Source organism: Acanthisitta chloris, unplaced genomic scaffold, assembly GCF_000695815.1.
Source record: "Acanthisitta chloris isolate BGI_N310 unplaced genomic scaffold, ASM69581v1 scaffold3332, whole genome shotgun sequence".
Classification (NCBI taxonomy): Eukaryota; Metazoa; Chordata; class Aves; order Passeriformes; family Acanthisittidae; genus Acanthisitta; species Acanthisitta chloris.
Genome location: NW_008662032.1, coordinates 12,210 through 22,075, shown reverse-complemented (window position 1 = coordinate 22,075; position 9,866 = coordinate 12,210). Strand labels below are relative to the sequence as shown.

The following is a 9,866-nucleotide window of genomic DNA, read 5'->3' as shown; positions in this document are numbered from 1 at the left end:
AGGGAAGAATTTCCTCCCAGTATCCCATCTATCTCTGCCCTCTGCAGTGAGAAGCCATTCCCCCTTGTCCTGGCACTCCAGATCCTTGTAAATAGTCCCTCTCCATCTTCCCTGTAGGCTCCTTCAAGCACTGCAAGGCCACAATTAGTTCACCCTGAACCCTTCTCCTCTCCAGCCTGAACCTATGCCTTTGTTTTTCACTTTTCCTCCTATTTCCATTACTTCAGTCCTAATAATATTTCAGGCAATTCATTTTTTTACATTGTTTCTTACAAATAGCTATATGGCTAAGAAGTCCCATTGTGATTCATTTGCTTCTTCAGGGCTACCACTAATCCATTCCCTCATGGTTTTGTCTTTCCATCCTGCTTCCCAGTCCCCCACTATGGAATTTAACTGAGCTGAATTATGACTAGATTACTAGTCAAACCACAGTGTCCAAATATATAAACCTTCACTTATAATTAGCATTTACTTTCTGGTTATGTCATGCAATGAAAGAGTATCCAAGAAATAAGTGCTGCAACAGATAACTATGTATATATATATGTAATATAGACATATTGAAGTAAATGTTTAAGTGTGAAGTCCAAAAGTCTTTATTTGTAAGTCATTTTTTGCTTCAAATGTCAGGAATTATTGTGCTTTTCAGAGGTGGAAAGAGGAGCCACAGCCTGAGTGCAATCACACTGTACCTCTCACATGGTCACCTATAAATAGATTCCAGTTTGGCTTCCCTGTAACAACCACAGTTCATTTTTCTGTATTTATTCTGATGGACTTTTTGGTGCTTTATTTAGAAGAGAGAGGATTCAAGAGTGTGCAAAAAGAAAACACCCTTTATAACCATTGTTTTTCCCCCTTAACATCTCAGACCAGACAAAAGGAATATTTATCCATTTTCAAACATTCCCCATTAAAAACAAACACAAACATGAGGAGCACACACAGCTTGAAGAAGGGATTTGTCAGCAGTTATAAATCACAATCCTGGAAACTACTGAGCCTCACATTTACAATTTTGATCTATTAGAGAATCCTTGGCTAAAAGAAACCACAGCTGAACTCCTGCTCTGAAATCTTTCATTAGTTCCAAGGGGTAACTTTGACATGAACTCAACAGCTTATGTAGTGCTATGTTATCCATGGCATTCCCAAAGCTCCTTCTGCTAGATGGAACAGCTTTGGAGGCATCCACAGCATGGAAGATGCTGCACTGACCACTCCATAGGTGATACAGTTGTGATGCACAGGGAAAAAAACACAACTGCTGAAATATTCCTTTGAAGATGCAAAGGTCAAAACTGACAACAGAGAGGCAACAGCTGCAGTGTCAGAATGTTCCTTCCAAAGCTACCTATTACTTGTAAGGTAGAAACTAAATTTAAACACGTGCAAAAAAGTTGTTTGCCACTTGCTCTTAATTTTCATGTAACAGATAAACTTCCTATAAATTTACAGTGAAATTCGAATTGTGGCCAAACTTTGCTCTCTGACATCTTCCTGCATGGTGACCAGTAACTGCTTCAGGCTCTGCCCTTGGAACAGCAGAGAGAAATTCAGAGCATGATGCTGTGAAATGAAATACCCTTTGGATTTACTGTGAGGGTGCTGAGGCACTGGCACAAGTTGCCCAGAGAAGCTGTGGCTGCTCCATCCCTGGGAGTGTTCCAGGCCAGGTTGGATGAGGCTTGGAGCAACCTGGGCTAGTGGAAGGCGTCCCTGCCCATGGCAGGGGGTGGGATGTGATGAGCTTTAAGGTCCTTCCAACCCATTCCATTCCAGGATTCTATCACTGTTTTACGTTTTCCATTTCTTCGCTGAATGTGCTTATGAGTAAAAGAAAATGCAGGCTGAGTGAGTCTCTGTCTTCTCAACCAAATGGTCAACAGTTGGCAAAATCACCTCCTTGAAGTGGTTACTTCTGTCCAATTTCTCAAAGCAACCTTCCTCAGACACTGCCAAGCAAGACTGGTGAGCCAAGTGTCACTTTTAACCATTTCAAGGACATGTATGTTTAATTAATCAACTCAAATCAGTTCTAATATTACTCACTTCAAAGGCAAAACCTTTGGCATTTTCTAATTCTTTCCTATTCTGCTTCATATTATCAGCTGGGTTTCCATTTGCAAAGAATCACAGAATAGTTAAGGTTGGAAAATACCTCTAAGATCATCAAATCTAACCATTAACCAGCACCACCACCGTGTTCACCACTACATGTCCACAAGTGCCACATCCACATGTTGCGCGAACACTTCCAGGGATGGTGACCGACCATTGCCCTGGGCAGCTGTTCCAATGCTTGACACCCTTTCTGTGAGAACATTTTCCCTAATACTCAACCTAAACCTTCTGTCATGCAACTTGAGGTTGTTTCCTCTCATCCAGTGTCTTGTTACTGAGGAGAAGAGAGTAGCAGCTGTTTTGTAAGAGACTGTGGGAGGGACAGATTCTATGTCAGAAGGGATTCATGCTTAGTCTCCTTATATTTTGCAATTAAAACTTTTTTGCCTACTGCACAGACCTCTCCCTCACATCTCTCCTCACAAACCAGGACATACCTCCTTGTTTCCTTGCCGTTTCCTTGCCTTTCCTAGCAAGGAAAGGCTAATGGACAGATCAGCAGTTCTCAAACCCCAGAAGCAGAACAAACACCATTACAGCACAAGAGCAATAAACCTGTATATTGAGCAGCATTATCTCAGCCTCACTCAGCCAGTGCCAAATGCCTCCCATTTTGCAGAGCTGCTTTGAAGATTTGGCTGCACATCCCTTTTTGTCTGTGACATCTCGGCACAGGCTGAGCACTTCGGCCTAAATCTACATATAAATCCCAAAGTCATAGCACTAATTAAAAATTCCAACATGGAAAACTGTGATAACAGCTTTAACAATCTTAAGAGAAATTAAAAGAAAGGAAGAAGGCATTCTTCAATTAATCCTCCTCCCCAACCTCTCATTTCCTACAGCCTTCCCTCCACAGATTGCTAACCATTTTGTAAGGAATATCTAGTCAAATTATCATGCCAGCCATGGGTACAACTCTGGTTGGAAAAAAGCAGGAGAGAAACACATATTAGGTGCTGAAATTTTGGCTCCAAGAGCAAAGCATTGCAATTAATACCTCAATTTCAACAGCAGAGCCAGCTAAAACCAAGAAAACCAACTTCAGCCTAAATTTAACAGCCTGCTATGGCTTGATGGGACCCATAAATCTTGTAAAGCTTCACAGTCAATTAAATGTAGGAAAATATGAATTAGTATCTTTGGAGGTGAAGGACTGAGAAGAGATTAATGTGTATTTTCCCACCAGCTTCGTTACACATGGTTTTACCTGCAGCTCAGCTCCTCTTGAACAGCCATTGAATTTCAACACCAAACCCTTGTAAGCTACACAAGGACCATGGGCTCAGCTTCCTGCTTTCCCATGTCATTTGCATAGCTAATTTTTCCATATGATAAACAGCAGAGAGGAAACGTGTTGTCATTTCTAGCTGCACGACTCAAATCAAAGCCACGTGCTGTGGAAACTGTTAATCACCACAAGCAGGAAAAGCCTCAGAGTTTTGACATGTGCAACAAGTAGAAAAGGGCGAGGCTGAAGAACAATCCTTTTTTGATGTAAATAGTTCCGAGTTTCTTATTTTGTGTGCAGTAAATCATTAAAGAATCACAGAATAGATGAGGTTGGATGTAACCTCGGGAGATCATCTAATCCAGTGTCCTTGCTGGCAACCAGAACTGGTGGGTTTGGACTGCATCCAGGTGGATTGTGACTGTCTCCAGGGATACTGGCAACCTGTTCCTGTGTCCGATCACCCTCAAAATTCCTCAGAGGCAGAGAAACCAAAGTCAGCTCACAGACAGGTGAGTTTCAGGCTGTTCTATTTTTACTCTTCTTTTAAATGAGGCACATGAATTGCTGCTAAAAAGGAGCTCTGAAAAATCAAGTCCACTGTCTTATAGGGGAGGATGTCCAGCATAGCACTAACCACGCTGACTTGAGAGGACAAGGAGGAATAGCATCCCACTGCCAGAGGGCAGGGATAGATGGGATATTGGGAAGAAATTCCCTCAAGTGAGGCTGACAGTTAAAGCTTGCTTAAAGCATTTTCATTTATGTTTCTGTCACTTCTAAATTGAGAAAGGAAACATTTGAAGGAAGAGGTACTGCAACTGTTTACAGCCACGTGAGTTGTAATATCTAGTTAGTTCTGACATTTTGGATTTGCTGATGGAATACAACTTCTCTTCCAATTCAGTTTGGTGTCCCTGCCCATGGCAGGGGGCGGGATGAGATGAGCTTTAAGGTCCTTTCCTTTCCAACCCAAAGCATTCTGGGATTCTGCGATTCATTGAATAGAAGTTGGACAATGTTACCCCAAGCAAGTGGAGCCAAAGGCAGAGCTGCTCAGAACAGCTCAGAGGACATTGTGCAAGCAACTACAATCCTATATCCCCACATCCTTCCCAGTGAAACCTGACCCAGGTGTTCTTGCGCAGGCAGCAGCCACCACAGCTGGGTGGAGACCTGAACCAGAGCACCTCGAGGCTGAACTTAATAGCTCTAACAGTGCAAAAGACAGTTTCTCAAGTAGCTGAATTTCAGACTCACCTTAAGTTGCCCCCTTAAACAATTGCTACCATAAAAACTGTCTGGGTTCGTATGTAACACTTTACAAAGCCATATTTGACAGCTATGTTGTCATAACTGTGAAATACAGACCTCCTTTACTTCAGAGCTGTGAAATATTACTGCTAGCTGGCAGGAGGAATTCTGCTCCATGCACTGCACAGCGAGTCTAATCAGGAACAGCTGCTGCGAGTTATGATGCTGTAATTCCACTGAGGGAATCCAGGGATGTCAGACCACAAAGTCTGAGTGGCTCATGGAGTTACCTGAACAGAGGTGGAATTACAGCCCTGTCATGCCAAAGTTACCTTTTAAAACATGTGTGAACCTACATTTTTATTTCTCTTGCTTTTCCCTATGTACTCATTGAGCCTCTCAACCCACTCTCCTGTTTCTCCTCATACCTCCTCTTTCTTCAGGTGAAACACCACTCCTGCTTGGGTTTGGAATGCAAATTAGGTTCTCAAGGCACCACCTGTCTCTGCAAAGTGCTCTGGTTTTATAAAGTGAGTCTGTTTCTTTCACAGTGGGTGTGAACACAGTGGAGAATTCATCTCCCATCTTTATAGTCTCCCAGAAAGTGATGCCAAAGACATTCTGAGTAAGAACAATATTTTAAAGAAAACTAAGAAAAGCCTCTGGATCCATGGGAACATTTTCACATACCATTACCAGAGGCAGCTGTTAATGTTATTGCCTGGACTCTACTCTGGCTGCATGGTCTAGACAGCTCTGCCAATGACATGCCAAGATGCCTCAGATGACCTGCATCAGCATCAGGACCAAAGACATCTTTACAAGGACACAAAGCCTCCTCTTTGCTATCTAGGGACTTGGGAGACAAGATACCTGTACAGGGGGAGATGCAGGCACGATAAGAACTCCTGGGGAGACCCTGGGGACTGAGGGAGCACAGGCAGACAGCTCAGCCTGGATGAATGAGGCAGCCTGAACACAGCCAGAACACCATGGTAGCTCTTGCAGAACCAGCTCACAAGTGTCTGTCCCACCCTGCTCCCACCTGCTTCTGCTGAAATCCCAGACTGGTTTGGCTTGGAAAGACCTTAAAGCTCCTCTAATTCCATGAGCAGGGACACCTTCAACTAGCCCAGGGTGCTCAGGAGTTAATTCAGGTGTCTTTGTACCTATGGAATGTTTTACTCACAAATTAATTTAGTGGAATTGAGAGGAAAAAAAAAGAGTTTTCAGCTTAACCACAAGAAAGAACCCACCAAAACTTGTTATCTCACAGCCTTCTGAAGGTAGGAATTCACTAAGCCTGAGCCTGTGTTTTACATCTCTACACTGGTCTGTACAAATCTCCAAAGCAGGCGATTAAAGATTAATAGTTTTTAATAATACATCTCAACACCAGTGAAGGAGAACAGGCTAATGAGCACAGGTCCATAATAGCCACTTACCACTGCATTTTTATTCTAAAATACCGATTGCTAAGAGACTGCAAATGAAAATCCCATCAATATATAAGGCTTATGGTTATCATTATGCTGATTAGTTGTTTTAATTTGAGACTTTTGGATATGATTCCCTGTTCCAGCACATAAAATTTTCCATTGAAAGCAGATTTTGGAGTTCTTTGCATGAGATACGGTGGTTAGTGTTAACATGCAACCAAAAATTTTATGCAGGCAAATAAACTTCCTTCCTTTCCTTTGGGCTCCCTTCCAAACCCCTGGTTTTAATATAGAATGTACAAATGTCCCATAACACTGCTTTATATTAAAAGCATCAGCCAGAAATGTCCTCTGAGAACACTTCCTAGGTCAGTATTTTTCATTTGTTATTATTCCTCATGTCTCCATACCTAGATGGAAATATAGAATCACTACAACACATTTAATTCCTTTAGAGGAAAGCAGTTCAGGGACAACACTTAGCACGTCCCACTAAATGGTGTGAACACACAGAGAAGGCTTTAGTCACCTGACTCCTCTTAGTTGCAGAAACATTTTGACTTGCTACTCCAAGAACTGTGCATGGCAAAAATAAAACATACGAGAGCACAAAGCTGCATGAGTTGAATTCTTTTAGCTGACACGTGGATGGACTGAGAGAGAGTAAGTTTAGATTAGATATTAGGGAGAAATGCTTTAATGTGAGGGTGGTTGCCCAGAGAATCACAGAATCAATCAGGTTGGAAAAGACCTCTGAGATCATCAAGTCCAACCCATGACCTAACACCACCTTGTCAACTAGACCACAGCACTAAGTCTCTCCTTAAACACCTCCAGGGATGGTGATTCTACCACCTCCCTGGGGACATTCCAGCCTTCCTGTGAAGAAATTCTCCCTAATGTCAAACCTAAACTTCCCCTGGTGCAGCTTAATGTCCTCTCATCCTGTTCTTGTCCAGAGAGGCTGTGGCTGCCCCAACCCTGGCAGTGCCCCAGGCCAGGTTGGATGGGACTTGGAGCAGCCTGGGCTAGTGGAAGGTGTCCCTACCCATGGTAGGGGTGGAACTGGATGAGCTTTCAGGTCCTTCCAACCCAAACCATTTCATGATTCCATGATCTCAGCACCTCAGAGAACTCAGGCATTCAAATAACATTGAGGTATATGGCAAAACAAGAGGTATTTATTATTACTCTAAGTTTTCTTTCCTGTTGGAGTTTGGCTGGCTTTGAGGGGGTTGTTTTGTTACCTGAACTACTGTAAGAGGATGATGAAGGTGTTCTCCTTGAAAAGCTTTTCACAGCCAGGCTCTGCCCTCGCTGCTTCCTCCTCCAGGCTGTCCTGCACTTGGAGTCTATGCTCTGCTTGATGCGGTACCAGTCAGACTCTGTGATGCCAAATTTGTAGAACAGATGACCTGCAATGACAGAGAAAAGGGGCAAAAATCAGCATAAATCTAGATTTTCCAGAAAACACAAGGATGACACACAAAGTCTCACACACAAGGTGAAGACAGGAACTCTGAGCAGTTTAGAATGTGCCCACAGTGCCTAAATGAATACAAGGACTGTACAAATCCCCTAGAGCTGTACAGTGATGTGGTTCAAAAACTATTCCCAAAATTAAGAGATCATACATATGCACAGTTTTCTGTATGTAAAACTGCCAAAGGTCCATGAAATGTTATAATTTGCACTTCTATCCATGGAATCTGCACTACTCCATCCAATCTCTGCAACACCACCAGAAGGATTCAGCACTCCAAACCAAAACTGGATAAAGCTTTCTTGATTTTATTGCCCCACAATAAGTCTGATAAGTGTTTCTCACTGATAGTGCCTCACAATAAGTCTGATAAGTAGGAAACCATATAAAATTCCCTATAAAAAAAACTCTTTTAAAGCTCTGTTCAAAATTGATCAGAATCCAATAAAAACACAACACCAAATGAGAATCTCCTGCAAACATTACTCCTAGCATTAAGTCACTTAAAGAGCCACATCATGCACTTTGCAGCCTTTGGTGCTAAGTTGCCAAGCTGTTGCATAAACCCAGTGCTGACTCCTGGGTTGAGCTCAGTGTTTGGAAGCAAAGCACCCCCAGAGTCCTGCTGCCAACTCAAGGCAGGTTTGTCATCACATGCAGCCTCTGCACCCAGAGGGGAAGCACAGTTAGATCAGGAATAGAGAGAGCAAAAAGATGTCAGGTATGACAATATTTGGTTCAACATCTGGATAAAAGGCTTTAAAACTGAGAAGGAAACATGTTGTGCATTGTCAGCTGCTTTGAGGTCCTCCTCGTGTTACTACATACTTGTCCCATTTCATTGTGAGCTTCGGAGTGGGTTAGATTTCCTTAAGGCACAAACCCTTGAGAGCTTAGCACTGTGTGATATGAAAATACATAATCCTCGCGGCTGCAGAAAAAAAAACATTTGAAAAATCCTGTCACTACTGGCACATATGAGAAAGAGGGAGAGGGACTGTTATGTGGGCAGATAGTGCCAGGACAAGAGGGAATGACTTCCCACTGCCAGAGGACAGGGTTAGGGGGGATATTGGGAAGGAATTCTTCCCTGTGAGGGTGCTGAGGCACTGGCACAGGTTCCCCAGAGCAGCTGTGGCTGCTCCATCTCTGGCAGTGTTCCAGGCCAGGTTGGATGGGGCTTGGAGCAACCTGGGCTGGTGGAAGATGTCCCTGCCCATGGCAGGGGGTGGGATGAGATGATCTTTACATTGCCTTCCAACCCAAACTAGTCTGTGATCCTATGAAAAAGTAAATGCAAAGGTTCAAACCCTGTGAATTCAAACAGAACTATCTGAACACTTAAGAGTCTCTAACATTTCAGTAGGTCTAAACTTCCCACATTCAGATGTGCACTACTGCAGCTAAACGAGCCAAAGCTGCAGTAGATGCTTTGACTCAACATAACAATGCTTGAAGGATCTCTAAAATGCATATTTTCCTTTTGGTATCAGTTCCTTTCCATGTCCTGCAAAGTAAAAGAATCTTTTCCACTTCCTGGGCTTTCAATCTTACTCTCAAATGGGATCCTAATCCTGTGAAGTACTTGCTTAAACTGTTGTATATAGAATGTATAGAATTGGATATGCTCTGCTCCTGCAAGACAAATGATTTGAAGCCTGGAGTCACAGAATTCCAGGTTTGCACAACCTAAGAGCTTCATAGTTTTCTCTGTATTACAAATCAGCTCAGAGCCTTCAGACCCTGCAATCTGCAAGGTCTAACACAGCCAAGTGGAGAACTCTGACTTTTATGGCATAATTTTTAAAATACATTCATTTTTTGAGGCTCTAATTTTTTGCAGATCATTTAAAGAACAATCTGAAATAGAGAACATACGGGAGGAAAACAGTGGCATAAAAAAATCTAACTCAAAAGGGCTTTAAAGGCCCCAAGATTTCTGAATTTTAAGTTACAGCAACAACTCAGAGAACTTTATAACCCTCCCTTGTGTCTCCAAAAAGGAGGTGGGGGTAGGAAAGGAGGAAAATGCGCTGAAATTACCATCTGCTGCTGTGCACCACTTTGCTTTCCATAGGTGTCAGCAAAAAGAAAGCACATTCTGTATGGCAAATACTGAGACCACATTTCTCAGCCTCATCTATTACTAATATGAATTACACAGAGAAATGGCCTGATAAATGTTTGCAGTGATAGCCAATAAAAATAGTTGTGTTTTAACTCTTTACCCAAGCTCAGCTGTCAGTATGTACAAAAGCACTTGTGCAAGTCCCACATTAAACACAATCATGTGCTCTGTGGTTATTTGGGGGAAAAAAGTCCATATTTCATT

The 9,866-nt window shown here is 42.6% G+C and overlaps 1 protein-coding gene across 1 annotated transcript in view; it reads right to left on the bottom strand.

Moving 5' to 3' along the window:
* Positions 1-7,466, bottom strand: part of LOC103798182 (protein BANP-like) — a gene marked incomplete at both ends in the record, with an annotated part of 14,458 nt that extends 6,992 nt beyond the window's left edge. Inside the window, one exon of the mRNA XM_009070431.1 lies at positions 7,299-7,466. Coding sequence (XP_009068679.1) covers positions 7,299-7,466 — 168 coding nt within the window. The remainder of the gene's footprint in view (positions 1-7,298) is intronic.
* Between the last annotated feature and the right edge of the window lie 2,400 nt (positions 7,467-9,866).